The 15793-nt window shown below is 41.3% G+C and overlaps 2 protein-coding genes across 2 annotated transcripts; both read left to right on the top strand.

Moving 5' to 3' along the window:
- The first annotated feature begins 3889 nt into the window (after positions 1-3889).
- On the top strand, positions 3890-7339 carry LOC117746052 (zinc finger and SCAN domain-containing protein 12-like). The gene is made up of 3 exons (XM_034554846.1): positions 3890-4105; positions 5051-5230; positions 5741-7339. Exons 1-3 carry the CDS (start codon positions 3961-3963, stop codon positions 6688-6690), a joined length of 1275 nt encoding a protein of 424 aa, XP_034410737.1. The 5' UTR covers positions 3890-3960; the 3' UTR covers positions 6691-7339.
- Positions 7340-9021: 1682 nt separating this feature from the next.
- Positions 9022-14032, top strand: LOC117746405 (gastrula zinc finger protein XlCGF8.2DB-like). Its single transcript, XM_034555503.1, has 3 exons — positions 9022-9054; positions 9368-9392; positions 13431-14032. The coding sequence occupies exons 1-3, from the start codon at positions 9022-9024 to the stop codon at positions 14030-14032; spliced, it is 660 nt and encodes a 219-aa protein (XP_034411394.1).
- The last annotated feature ends 1761 nt before the right edge of the window (positions 14033-15793 follow it).

Genomic DNA, 15793 nt, shown 5'->3' with positions numbered 1-15793 from the left:
GGGGGAGAGTGGAGGGAGCAGAGTGGCCTCTCTCCCCCCTCCACCCTCCACCCTCCCCTTACCGTTTGCCCACCGTGCAAGCAGTAAGGGGAGGGGGGAGAGTGGAGGGGGGAGAGAGGAGACTCTGCTCCCTCCACCCTCCCCGGTCCCGTCTAAGGAATCTGATGGAAGTCACTTCTATTTATAACTTTGGGTGTGTATTCCGTGATGTCACCTGTGACTCAAATAACTGCTACTACGTTACCAGTGACGTCATATATACACCTGTGATGTCACCTGTGACTCAAATAACTGCTACTACGCTACCAGTGACGTCACCTGTAACAGTTTCCATAGTAACAATTATTCAGTTCATTCTGCGACCTCAGAACAGATGACGTCACTGGTAACATAGTAGTATATATATATATATATATAAGTATATATATATATATATATATATATATAGTTATATACACATATATATATACATATATACACACACATATAGCTATGTATATATATATCTATACTAAATATATATATATACACAAATATATATATATATATAGTTATATCTATAGTTATATCTATATAGTTATATATATGTATATGTATATCTATATCTATAGATATATATATAAAAAAAAATTCCTGTTGCACAGAGCAATACCTCTCTTAACCTCCAGGCATGTGTAACCTCTGTGAGATGTCTCCTGGCCAAATGAATCTCATGGAGCTGGGCAGGCTTGTGGTAACAGCAGTTTATTCCACATCTGCATTCATGACAAAGGACCACATAGTTCGCTCATCTGGTCAACAGCGCATGCTCAGTCTATTCGTGAATCCTGCGTTGCTCTGAGGATCAACCATTTGTAATACACTAGTACAGTGGTACAATGAAACAGTTATTGTATAGTGGATTTAAATACATGTGAATACAATAAATGAAATGGACCAGAAACTGTCTCTCTCTTAAATGTATGAGGAGAATTACAAAATAAATATATAATCCAAAATATATTTATACAGAGTTCTCACACTGGACTGTTACCTTTGTATTATTCATTTTATAATAACAATTGTGTAACAGAGTAAACATGTATACTATAGAGAATACTCCATCTGCATGTTTAAAACATGAACACACTCAATAGAACAACATACTGTAACATATGGGGTCAGATCAGTCTCAATAATTGCAAATGCACACAGAGAGACTTACAATTCGACTTGGATTTTCTACAACACGTGGTGTCTGTTGTCAGTTCTAAGAGCCAATCAGCTCTCTGATGTGGCGACAGCCAGGCGTTTCCCATCATGCACTGGGCCACGCAGTCGATGGAGAGCTCCTGCGGCTCCTGGCTCTAAAACCGACGGCCGCCTCGCTCTCGTGAAAGTATCGTTGACCACGTGTGCATGACGTCAGAGCAAGTCGGGAGCAAGACACTAATCTAACCGGCATGCATTGCGGTAGTTGAGGCAGGCCCTCCGCCTTTTTTGTTAAGCTGTCACTCATGATACCACGCCCCTGTAGTTGAAACCACGCCCCCCACGCCAGATCCCTGCCAAAAGTTGAAAATATTAAATCTGCTACTGAAAAATGAAAAAATATATTTTACTCGAAGGATAAACTGAATCTAAATTATATTTAAACCAACAACAATTTTCATACAGTTATTTTTATTTCGAATACATTGTTGAATTTTTCAATGTTCAAGACCAAAACTTGAATTTTCCGGTTCAAATCTTTTTTTTCAAACGAGCAAAACTATTGGCCTGGATTTGGTTCCATAAGATGAGTTATGGAGGATGACTGAACCTGGTGTGGAGGGCCAACAAGGAGGGCTTCAGTTTTGCTACTGTTTAGCTGGAGAAAGTTGTTGCTCATCCACGTCTTCATCTCCCCAAGACAGGCGGTGAGCCATGAGATGGCTGCAGAGGGGCTCTGGGCAGTTTTTATGTAAAGTTGTGTGTGTCGTCAGCGTAGCACTTCTTTCAACATCCAGTTTGGCTTTTTATGAGGACCAGGTGTTTCATTTCATTCTTAAGCTCACACAGCTGAGGCTGAACACGTAATAATCATTTAGTAGTAAAGACACAGACAGGGTTAAAGAATCAAAGTACAGGTTTAGTGAGACGATGAGAGAAACCAAACGACTGTCCTCTGAGAAACTCCAACAGCCGTTCTCAGTAAACGACTCTGCTTCTGTCTGAAAAGGTGATTGATCAACTGCATTCCTGAAGCTCCTCACTCCACTAACAACTTGTGCATGTTAAACCATCTGAATAAACAACAACATAAAAGCATCAATAAAAATATTCATCAGACATTTAGAGCTCAGAGAAGTTTAAATGTTCATGCAGAGAAAAGTTAGTTCATGAGCAGTGAGAGCCTCCATGTATGAACACACAGAGGAAGGAGCGCCACCTACAGGAACTCAGACATTTACACAACAACAAGATGTACAAGTACCTCCCACAAGGTTTGATTGACAGGTGAAGAAAAGTCTGCTCCCAACAACAATGATGTAAACAAAATAAGTTTAAGAATTAAAACCCAAACTTTAACCAGCTGTCCCTTAAATCACTTTTGTCTATTTGAGTTTACAGAACTCAGCAGTGTCTCCAGATGAATAATACAACCCAAGTCCAGCATAGAGAGGCTGAGTGAATGTGGTCTGGATTCTGTGGAGGAGAGTCATGGTTTCAGAGACGCTGTAGAAGGACAGAATACCTGCTCTGTGATCCAGGTACACTCCTAGTCTGGAGCATGTACCTACAGGAGCGTGTTGTTGCGGTAATGTTGGCAGTCAGAGAGAGTTGACTGTCGAGTGTCACAGAGACGGTGTCGTGGCCTTTATGTTCATCCATTAAGCAGAGGTAGCAGATACACTGCTGATCAGTACGACAGAAGATCTTCATCACCTCATCATGATGAGAGCAGATGTTCTCCTGGAGCTGGTTGGAGGGGTCCACCAGCTGGTGTTTCTTTAATGGAGAAACATCATAATGAGGCTGGAGGTGTTTCTCACATAAAGAGACCACACAGTTCAAACTCAGAGTTTGTCTTCAGATTTTAACTGAGTAAAACTTTGTAAATGAGGAAACAAAGTTCATAATCCCAGCGCTGATCTTCTTCCTGGAATGAACCAAGCTTTAACCTCCTCCCCCTCTTCGTCCTGGAATGAACCAAGCTTTAACCCCCTCCCCCTCTTCTCCCTGCTCTCCAACAAAGGGAACCCCACTGTGTCCATATCTTTCCCCTTCAGATCTACAGTTTTACAGATGGGTGTAACCAACATGGCGGTGAAGTGCAGCAGCTGACAGGCCCCGTTCACATGTTGTTAGATCAGAGCTCAAAGTGCAGTCGCTTCTGAGGAAGTGAAACTGTCAGGATCTGGAGTTTTTCTTCTTCTTCTTCTTCTTCTTATTGTTTTTTAACGGCGGTTGGCACCCCTATATTTGGTTACCGCCACCTTCTGCTCCGGAGTATGGATCAGACAGTAGGCTCACTTTACCCCAGAAACAAAACCCCCCTATATATATATATATATATATATATATATATATATATATATATATATATATATATATATATATATATATATAGATATATATATACATATATATATATATATACATATATATATATATATATATATATATATATATATACATATATATATATATATATATATATATATATATATATATATATATATATATATATATATATATATACATATATATATATATATATATATATATATATATATATATATATATATATATATACACACACGTTTTGGTATCTTGTTTCCTGTTTCCTGTGCGAGGCATTTCCCATCATGCACCGGGCCACGCAGTCTGTGAAGAAGCGGTGACGTCAGAGCCAGTTGTACACACATCTACCGCGCATGCGTTGTGCTGAGACTCTGTGGACCGGCTCCTCCTCGGTCTCCTCCTGTGTTGGTCGCCATGTCTCGAGGAGAAACGCTGAGACTGTTGGTGAAGCAGCGAGTCCACGCGGCTTCTGGAGACACGTTGGGGCTGATTGACAGGTTGATAGCAGACTATGAGGAGGACGTGTCTGCTCTAAGAGAACAGGAGCGACCCACACCAGGTCGGTGCTTCTTCATTACTGATCCGGGCTTCGTGCTCGTTTTACGGCTTCGAGTCACATCCGGGTCCGTTTCCAGCTCATTCATTGTAGTTGTGAGACTTTTGGTGAATGTGGTTCGTTCCCAGCTCTCCTCTGGTTACATTCATCAGGGAGGAACTTTAAACCTTACAGGGGATTTACACGTGGAGACCTTTTGAGTCTTCAACATGGCGGCCGAACAACTTCCGGTTCAAGCGAGGAGCGAAGAAATGGGTTGAGGTCGAATAGTCAAATAAATGCCTCGTAACGTCTATTATTAACCGTGTGTGTGTATAACCACACAACTATAACGATGATTATTAACTGGAAGATAAACTTTTGTTCTAAATGTAGATATTAAACCCTTTAATCTAAACAGGACCCATTGAAATATGATTACAAATGTAACTCAGCAACTCAATCTCTGGAGCTTAAAACTGTATTCCTGTGTTGAACAATGAGGTTCAACTTTATCTAGAAATTAACTTTATTGAAACACTTTAATTAACATCATTATGATTCAGGCAGTTATGAAACAAATGAACAACAAAGCAGTCTTGACTTGAGCTCCAGAAGCTCTGATGAAAGGGTTCAACTGGACGAGCTCTTCAGTGGGAAGAGGAATGCTGGTCCTTTAGTCTGAGTCATGTTTATGATTATCATCCTTTGAATCAACATTACAATTTAAAACACCAAGTCAACACTTCTAGGTCACACCGAGTTGCGGTGTTTCATAATCTATTGTCTGCACATTGTTGTGATCTGAACACCGCGTTGTCGTTTCCTAACTCCTCATGAACTCTCCTTCCCATCGTTCCTTGACCGCGTGACGCTTTCCACAGAGGTCAAGGAGAAGTGGTTAGGAATCGACGTTCGGAGCTAATTATTTGATTATTCAACGGCAACCTTTTGTCTCCATGTCTCAAGTAGAAATGCTGAGACTGTTGGTGAAGCAGAGACTCCACGCGGCTTCTGAACAGACTTTGGGGCTGATTGACAGATTCGCAGCAGATTATGAGGAGGAAGTTTCTCGTTTAAGAGAAACGGAGCGACGACACAAACTACTGGAGGCTGTTTTCAACCCTCGAGTTCAGCTGCACAGATCAGGTTTGTGCATTTTCATTATTATTCACAGTCTACATACTCGTTTTATTATCAACCACGATATGATTTTAGATTAAACCTGACACTAATAGCCCGAACTATTACAAAATCAAAGAGCCAATCAGCTCCTTGATCTGGCGACAGCCAGGCCTTTCCCATCATGCACTGGGGTCATGCAGTAGGTGGAGAGCCTGGCTCTAAAACCTGCGTCCGCCTCGCTCTGGTGAGGTTGTCACGTGTTCATCTACCCAGCATGCATTGTGAGGCGAACGCCGTGATGGATTCTGATCAGTCTGCTTGAGACGCAACTTGTTTGTTGAGCGTTTCAACTCCACAAACGGTGTCATGAAACTATCACTATTTTAAAATGTAAGGTTTGATTTCTCGCCTCAAACACTCTGAAGTGAATTTATTGATGAAAAAAACATGCACATGTATTTTTAAGAGCGTATAATATATTCCATAGTTTAAATACTTAGTGATGGTATTAACACATTAATGTGCTCCCTGCAGATGTCCAGCAGCTGTTTGTGATCAAAGCCGATGTCCCCCCTGAGTGCCTGGACCTAAACCAGGAGGAACTGGAGCCCCTCCACATAAAAGAGGACCCGGAGCCCCTCCACATAAAAGAGGAGCCGGAGCCCCTCCACATAAAAGAGGACCCGGAGCCCCTCCACATAAAAGAGGACCTAGAGGATCTCTGGACCCGTCTAGAGGGAGAGCAGCTTACGGTGCTGGAGGAGGCCGATATCACCAAGTTCTCATTCACTGTTGTTACTGTAAAGAGTGAAGATGACAAACCTCAGACCTCACGGCTTCATCAAAGCCAGACGGAGGACTACAGAGAGGCGGAGCCTCCAGCCGGCAGGTCAGCTACACCAATAAAAACACAAACTGATGGAGAGGACTGTGGGGGATCAGGACCAGCCATAAACCTAAATCCACATCGTCATTCACATCCAAATGCTGATGCTGATTATGATGAAATGGCTTCAGAACCTTCTAAGACTGAAGTCAGTTGTAGTGATTGGAAAGAATCTTTGTCAGATTCTGGAACTAAACATAAAGACAATGTCTGGAAGGAGACCTGGGCAATACAGGAACACATCAGAATCCACGGACAAATGAGACCATTTGGTTGTGATGTTTGTGGGAAAAGATTTCTAAACCGGGGACATCTGAATTCACACATCAGAACCCACACAGGTGAGAAACCATTCAGTTGTGATGTTTGTGGGAAAAGATTTCCAGAGCGGATGTCTTTGAAAAGGCATGCAAGACTCCACACAGGAGAGAAACCATTCAGTTGTGATGTTTGTGGGAGAGGATTTGGCCTAAAGCAACATATGCAGTCGCACATGATACTCCACACAGGAGAGAAACCATTCAGTTGTGATGTTTGTGGGAAAAGCTTTGCAAGAAGTGGAACTCTGAAGAAACACATAAGAGTCCACACAGGATAGAATATGTTTCTCTCTCTCTCTCTCTCTCTCTCTCTCTCTCTCTCTCTCTCTCTCTCTCTCTCTCAGGTCACATGATAGAAAGCTCTGGATGAATAGGCCAGAAACAGGTACACATGCGGCTGGGGGGTCAACCGGGCCTCGGGGCCATGAGAAACAATATATAAATGCATGTGACCGGGACATCTTCCGGCCTTAATGATAATGGGGGAGGGGCATTTCTCCTGGTAATTACGTGTTTTTTTTACGACTTTGTCCTCCTAATGACTGCGAAAACATGTGCATAATATCTGCTGACTCGACGCATTCCAGGGCAGCAGCACAAAGAAGTGTTTATATATCTGCTTGTCTCTGCAGTATCGATTACCCATCTTCTTATATTGAAGTACTCTAGGATTAAGGTGTTTTTACGCTGCGGACCGCATAACGGGAGCGGCTAACTATGTCCCTCTGTAGTGTGTGCACTCTACAATATAATCTTTGTGTGATGTATGTAACCGATATAATCTGTACTACGATGTTATTGCTTTTATACATTTTTATCAGAGTCTTGTATTAATGTGTACTACTGAGAGGTCACTGTAAGGCATTATTTACGGGTGTTGCAAACTATTTAGCTGTTAACCCTTTTTTTATTTTTATCTTGTGTTAAATAAATACCGACTGCATTGCAGTTTAACTAAAGTCATTTTTGAGCCATCAATTAATCAGTTCCTGGATGGAGACGTCACCTGCCGAATTCAATTCAGTTTATTTTGTATAGCCCAATATCACAAATTACAAATTATCCTCAGAGGGCTTTACAATCTGTACACATACGACATCCCTGACCTTTGACCTCACATCGGATCAGGAAAAACTCCCCAAAAATAACCTTTGACAGGGAAAAAAGGAAAGAAACCTTCAGGAGAGCAACAGAGGAGGATCCCTCTCCCCGGATGGACAGATGAATAGATGTCATGTGTACAGAATGAACAGAGTTACAGAGTTACATAAATACATTACATGAATATGACAATGTATGAATGGAACTCCAATCCATGAAACAGAAGGAGGTAGAGAGGAGGGGGGGCGGGGCATCAGCAGGGCCAATGGGAGGCCGGCTCACCAGCATCAGACACCTCCAGGTCCAATGGACCCTATGAGACGTGAAGTCACAACGACTCCGGGGAGGAAGCAGAGTTAATAAGGTGCAATGGAGAGATGTAAATTCATCCATAAGGAGAGAGAGAGAGAAGAGGAGATAGGTGCTCAGTGTATCCTAAAACATCCCCCAGCAGCCTATAAGCCTATAGCAGCATATCAAGGGGCTCCACCAGGGCAAACCTGATTCAGCCATAACTATAAGCACTATTAAAGAGGAAAGTCTTAAGTCTATTCTTGAATGAGGTGACTGTCTGCCTCCTGGACTGAAAGTGGAAGCTGGTTCCATAAAAGAGGAGCTTGGTAACTGAAGGCTCTTGCTCCCATCCTACTTGTTAGGACTCCAGGAACCACAAGTAGCCCCGCATTTAGTGAGCGCAGCTCTCTAGTGGGGCAAGATGGTACTACAAGCTCCTTAAGATATGATGGTGCATCACCAATCAAGGCTTTGTAGGTGAGAAGAATTTTAAATGTGATTCTTGATTTTACAGGGAGCCAGTGCAGAGCAGCTAATACAGGAGTCATGTGATCTCTTTTCTTAGTTTTTGTGAGTACACGAGCTGCAGCATTCTGGATCAACTGGAGGGATTTAAGAGACTTATTAGAGCAGCCTGATAATAAGGAGTTGCAGTAATCTAGTCTGGAAGTAACAAACGCGTGAACCAGCTTTTCTGCATCTTTTTGGGACAAGATGTGCCTGATTTTTGAAATGTTACGTAGATGAAAAAATGCGATCCTTGAGACTTGCTTAACGTGGGAGTTAAAGGACAAGTCTCGGTCAAAGATAACGCCTAGATTCTTTACAGTGGTGTTGGATGCCAGGGAAATGCCATCTACAGAAACCACATCACCAGATAATTGATCTCTGAGGTGTTCAGGGCCCAGTAAAATAACTTCAGTTTTGTTTAACATCAGGAAGTCACAGGTCATCCATGTTTTTATGTCTTTAAGATATTCTTGAATTTTAGCGAGCTGGTTGGTCTCGTCTGGTTTGATCGATAGATATAATTGAGTATCGTCTGCATAGCAATGGAAGATTATGGAGTGTTTCCTGATAATGTTGCCCAAAGGAAGCATATATAAGGTAAATAAAATTGGTCCAAGCACAGAACCTTGTGGAACTCCGTGATTAACGTTGGTGGTCATTGAGGATTCATCATTTACAAATACAAATTGAGATCGATCTGATGAATGAGGTCTTCACGACGTCGTCGTCATCCAGAGGTGAGTTGAGTTGAGCTCCATCCCCACGGCTACACACTGATATGGACACACTTATTCCCTACACACACTGATATGGACACACACACTGATATGGACACACTTATTCCCTACACACACTAATATTGACACATTTATTGCCTACACACACTGGCTTTGATAAGCAGAGAAATACTACTGGGAGACCCCGGGCTTTTAGTCGGACTTCTTTTTGTCTACCGGCTGGGAGAGATTCATAGCTGTTGAATCTCCTTCAGGGTTTGTCACAAATTATTAAGTCTGAGTGTTAAAACCGACCGCTATCCAAGCTTTATAGCGCGCTATAAATAAATATCGACGGTGTACACTTCATTGGGCTGGGTTCAAATATTTCAAAAGCTAATTAAAAAACAGCTTTAAATTCAGACAGAGACCTGAAGCTTTTGAAAACAAATCAATAATATTGATTGTAGGTTTCACCTGTAAATCATTTTTCAAGAATAAAGTGTTACTGTGCCGTTAAACACGGTTCACCAGTGGAAGCATGGAGACGTAATAAAAGGTAAACAAAGAGGACAGCACGAGGGTGTTCAGCCTGGTGAATTACACTTCCTCAAGCTCAAAGCTAAAGGGAGAGAGCTGCTGTCCCTCAGACATGAAGAGTTACTGACTACTGACCCCTGGTGGTGAAAACAGGTCAGTGCACCAGAGTGTAACAAATATAAAATAATACTTTGAACCAGGTTGTTTATGTTAATAAAGTAATACTATGAAACAGGTTGTTTATATTAAAGTAATACTATTAAACAGGTTGTTTTTGTTGTTATGGCGCATCACTTTAAGAACACGGACGAAGTTTCAAAGATGGAGGTTTTTGTAGTCCATCTCCTGGACATTGTAGTTTCACCGCTGCAGACTGACGTCACTAACATGCGCCTGCCGTCTCTTCATAACTACGTAGAGTCAGATCCTCTGAACACCGCGTTGTCTTTTCCTAACTCCTCATGAACTCTCCTTCCCATCGTTCCTTGACCGCGTGTCGTTTTCCACAGAGGTCAAGGAGAAGTGGTTAGGAATCGACGTTAGGAGGTCATCATTGACTATTCGGCCGCAGCCTTGGTCGCCATGTCTCGAGGAGAAACGCTGAGACTGTTGGTGAAGCAGCGAGTCCACGCGGTCGTTGAAGAGGCTTTTGGGCTGTTGGACACATTAACAGCAGCTTATGAGGACTCCGTTTGTGCTCTAAGAGAACAGGAGCGACTCACATCAGGTCGGTGCTTCTTCATTACTGATCCCGGTGTGCGAGATTAACTGGTTTTAAATTAACTGGTTTTGTTTGCGTGCGTGAGGCAGATGTGTCGTAGGAGCGGCCTCTCGGGACCCACGTCGACTAACTAGGAAACACACATTTCCATCGCTTAGCCTCTGTGTCACGTTCTTTTTATGGGATGTTTTTAAAGACTAAACACGGATTAACTAGTTTATGAATTAACTGGTTTTGTTTGTTTGCGTGCGTGAGGCAGATGTGTCGTAAAGTTGGAAAACTATTCACAGATTCGGACTTCCGGGCTCAATAGCTCTTTCGTGAAACGGAGTTAAAAGACAAAGACACCTCTCTGTGACCGGAGTGACGTCGACAACAAGCGACAACCTTCATTTGACCAAACCGGGCCGGTGCGTCGTGTTCACTTAACAGCTGCAGCGGTGGTCCGTCTCGGTCACCAGATTCGTCTCACATTCACCAACATATTGCTGGAGATGTTCAAGCCACATTTCATACTACAGGTTGCGCCACTGATAATTAAAAAAAAGTCTAAAGTAATTTAAACATTTACTTATGATGTCACATCTCGTCGGTGTCCAGGGAACGGACGTAGGAGATGGCGAGTCGCCAAGAATCTTGGCCGTCGCGCATGCGCAGTGTAAGATTCGTGTTCAAAGCTCCGGGTCCCGTGGCCGCAGGAAATTCAGGATTCGAGTTAAAGTTTAACAATATTTAATGGCAAAGATAATACTCATGTAGCGTTCACGATCGTGGGGCCAGAAAGGAGGAACTCTCCACAGACGGAGTGCAGCTCCCAGGGAGCCACAGACCGGGGCTGTCTCGAGTCTCCAGACCAGTAGAACCATCATTCCCCAGAACAAATGCTCGGCTATTAGTATGGTCATGCAAATGAATTCACACCTAAAGGTTAGTTCCATTGGTCAGTTCAAAGGATGCAGCAGTTCTACTCGCTACGCCAATTAGTAAACAGGCGAGGTCAAAGCTCACTCTTCCGGTCAAGGACAGGAAGTTCCCCTTCACAATAAAACCCTATTATCCTGCCTTCCGAATAAAAACAACACATTAGGTTTCAATCGGCATCCATTTTAACTATTGTCTAAACAATAAAACATTCATTCATTCCCATGCATCATACAGTTAATCATTACATTTGTCATTAAAACAGAATAATAAAACAGTGATCCTCTCTTATGTTTCACAATACATTCCTCCAGAATATTCCTCATAATATCCCAAATTAATTATCATATCTTTCTTTATGTATTAATTTAAAACATAAACTTCTCTTATCTACATGTGCAAATATATATAAAATCCACTACAACCTAACAGCAGTCATAACCTGTTTACGCCGTAACGTAAGGGCAAGGCAAGTTTATTTATAGAGCACAATTCATACACAAGGCAATTTAAAGTGCTTTACAGCTACATCAAATTACAAAAAGGCAAATCAAATCATTCCATAAAAATATTAATATATTAATTATATTAAAAGCAAAGAGTGCATATAAAATACTTTCAGTTGTCAAATAGAACCGTTTTCAGCCTGGATTTAAACATTGTCAGAGTTGAGGCCTGTCTCACATCTTCTGGAAGACTGTTCCAGATTTGAGCATAAAAGTGAAACGCAGCCTCCCCGTGTTTAGTCCTGACTCTGGACCAGCAGGAGACCACTCCCTGAGCTTCCCAGAGCCCGAGATGGTTCATATGGCTCTAACATGTCACACATGTACTTCGGTGCTAGACCATGAAGAGATTTGTACACAAGCAGAGTGTTTTAAAGTCTATTCTCTGAGCAACAGGAAGCCAGTGCAAAGACCTGATCACTGGACTAATATGGACTAAATTAATGATCATAACTTTGTTTCTGTATTCATTTAAAAAATAACCTTATTTACATGTGCAAGTGTATATAAAATCCACTACAATTCAACATATGTGATATCCTCCTACCTCGTATAAAAGCAATATTTTACATTAAATATTCCATATTTATTCCAGTGCCCTTTGCACCAATGCACTGCTGTTTACAAATGTTATTGTTTTATGTATTTATGTGTTTGTACATGAAGAGCAACAAATAAACATGAAGTCAAATTCCTTGAATGTCTCCACTAATGAAAGTCGATATCAGTCTGAAGTCACGTTGTTCATAATGTGCTCCCTGCAGATGTCCAGCAGCTGTTTGTGATTACAGCAGATGTCCCCCCTGAGTGCCTGGACCTGAACCAGGAGGACCCGGAGCCCCTCTACATAAAAGAGGAGCCAGAGCCCCTCCACATAAAAGAGGAGCCAGAGCCCCTCTACATAAAAGAAGAGCCGGAGCCCCTCCACATAAAAGAAGAGCCAGAGCCCCTCCACTTAAAAGAGGAGCCAGAGCCCCTCTACATAAAAGAGGAGCCAGAGCCCCTCCACATAAAAGAGGAGCCAGAGCCCCTCTACATAAAAGAAGAGCCGGAGCCCCTCCACATAAAAGAAGAGCCAGAGCCCCTCCACATAAAAGAGGAGCCAGAGCCCCTCTACATAAAAGAGGAGCCAGAGCCCCTCCACATAAAAGAGGAGCCGGAGCCCCTCCACATAAAAGAGGAGCCAGAGCCCCTTCACATAAAAGAGGACCTGGAGGATCTCTGGACCCGTCTAGAGGGAGAGCAGCTTACGGTGCTGGAGGAGGCCGATATCACCAAGTTCTCATTCACTGTTGTTACTGTAAAGAGTGAAGATGACAAACCTCAGACCTCACGGCTTCATCAAAGCCAGACGGAGGACAACAGAGAGGCGGAGCCTCCAGCCGGCAGGTCAGCTACACCAATAAAAATAGAACCTGATGGAGAGGACTGTGGGGGATCAGGAGCAGCCAGGAACCTAAATCCACATCGGCATTCACATCCAAATACTGATGATGAAAAGGCTTCAGAATCTTCTGAGACTGAAGTCAGTTGTGGTGATTGTCAAGAAGCGTTGTCAGATTCTGGACCTGAAAGTGAAGACAGGGACAATGTCTGGAAGGAGACCAGGGCACCTGAGTCTGCTGCACATGCCCTGAAATATAAGGATGCCCTTGTAAGTCATGTGGGATGTAACACTGGCAACAAATCCAATGAATCACCATCAAAAGTGCTCACGAAAGAGAAACCATTCAAATGTGATGTTTGTGGGAAAAGATTTACAGGACAGGGAAGTCTGAAGGCACACATGAGAATCCACACAGGAGAGAAACCATTTGGTTGTGATGTTTGTGGGAAAAGATTCAATCGACAGGGACATCTGAAGACACATATGATAGTCCACACAGGAGAGAAACCATTTGGTTGTGATGTTTGTGGGAAAAGATTTACAGCACAGGGAAGTCTGAAGGCACACATGATAATCCACACAGGAGAGAAACCATTTGGTTGTGATGTTTGTGGGAAAAGATTCAATCAACAGGGACATCTGAAGACACATATGATAGTCCACACAGGAGAGAAACCATTTGGTTGTGATGTTTGTGGGAAAAGATTCAATCAACAGGGACATCTGAAGAAACACATGAGAGTCCACACAGAAGAGAAACCATTTGGTTGTGATGTTTGTGGGAAAAGATTCAATCAACAGGGAATTTTGAAGAGACACATGAGAGTCCACACAGAAGAGAAACCATTTGGTTGTGATGTTTGTGGGAAAAGATTAAGCCTGAAGCAAAATCTGAAGACACACATGAGAGTCCACACAGGATAGAATGTGTTTCTTCCAGTAGTGACGGATTAATGATATAAGTTGTACTCTTTCATTTTTGTTTATTAAAAAAATATGTTGATAGTTTTTAAATATTTCCTGTCATTTGTTTGTAAATGAGATGGAAGGCAAAGTGTTTTCTAAACATTTGATGAATCTTTATTCAAAACAATGACAACATACTGAGTGTCTGTGATGGAGGAAACTAAAAACTGTACAAATATACATCTGTATTTAAAATGCATTTTCCCTGTAATGTTTTACAATCTACATAAAGAGACTTTTGAAAGTTTACTTTATGTTACTGAAACTTTGTTAACACTTCTTCTCACAGATCCCATTGATTTGTATGATTCTCTAGAAATAAGCTTCTATGTAACTATAAACTCAGGAAGCTTCTTGGAAAAGATTTGATGGATAGTTAGCGGAAAAGTAGAGACAGTATTTAACTGCCTGGTCCAATTAGTGTCTTGTGTCACCTAGAAAGCCTTTTATTTTATTTGTACTATTGTCTACAGGTTAGCAAATAGTTTCACATATATATGAATAATATCAATTAGCTGTAGTACAACAAGAGGAGCCCATTGATGTACGATATTAATTATGTCAGCCTACACCATCCTACAGTGGAGCTATTGAATATTGTTTCCATAAAATATTCAAAGTAATTAATAATTACTATAATACCGAACTGCAGATGTGTCGTAAAGTTGGAAAGATGTTCACAGATTCGGACTTAAACGGAGTTAAAAGACAAAGACACCTCTCTGTGACCGGAGTGACGTCGACAACAAGCGACAACCTTCAATAACATTGGTCTCAAAGTGCCGCCAGCTGGGAGACGTGAGCCCAGGGACCGTCTGCAAAGAGCAATCCGTAAAATACATACTCCAAAAATATTCAATAGCTTCACTGTAAAATACTTTTTTATAACCAAAATGTATTTCATACATCAAGGGGCTCCCCTTTGTTGTACTACATCTGTTATTTTGAAAAAAATATATTTTGAATAATTATTTTGAATATGTTATGGAAACAATATTCACAATAGCTTCACTGTTATAAAGTATAGGCTGACATAATTAATACCATACATCTAGGGGCTCCCCTTGTTGTACTACATCTGTCATTTTGAAAAAAATATATTTTGAATAATTATTAATTAGATAATAATAAGAGACCGTAAGCTTTTGAAAACAAATCAATAATATTGATTATAGGTTTCACCTGTAAATCATTTTTCAAGAATAAAGTGTTACTGTGCCGTTAAACACGGTTCACCAGTGGAAGCATGGAGACGTAATAAAAGGTAAACAAAGAGGACAGCACGAGGGTGTTCAGCCTGGTGAATTACACTTCCTCAAGCTCAAAGCTAAAGGGAGAGAGCTGCTGTCCCTCAGACATGAAGAGTTACTGACTACTGACCCCTGGTGGTAAAAACAGGTCAGTGCACCAGAGTGTAATATAAATATAAAATAATACTTTGAACCAGGTTGTTTATGTTAATAAAGTAATACTATGTACGATGTTGTTTATGTTAATAAAGTAATACTATGTACGATGTTGTTTATGTTAATAAAGTAATACTATGAACCAGGTTGTTTATGTTAATAAAGTAATACTATGAACCAGGTTGTTTATGTTAATAAAGTAATACTATGAACCAGGTTGTTTATGTTAATAAAGTAATACTATGAACCATGTTGTTTATATTAATAAAGTAATACAATGAAACAGGTTGTTTATATTAATAAAGTAATACTA

This window comes from Cyclopterus lumpus, chromosome 17 (genome assembly GCF_009769545.1).
Source record: "Cyclopterus lumpus isolate fCycLum1 chromosome 17, fCycLum1.pri, whole genome shotgun sequence".
NCBI lineage: Eukaryota > Metazoa > Chordata > Actinopteri > Perciformes > Cyclopteridae > Cyclopterus > Cyclopterus lumpus.
The sequence above is the reverse complement of the archived record's forward strand: the minus strand, read 5'-3'. Positions and strand labels throughout refer to the sequence as shown.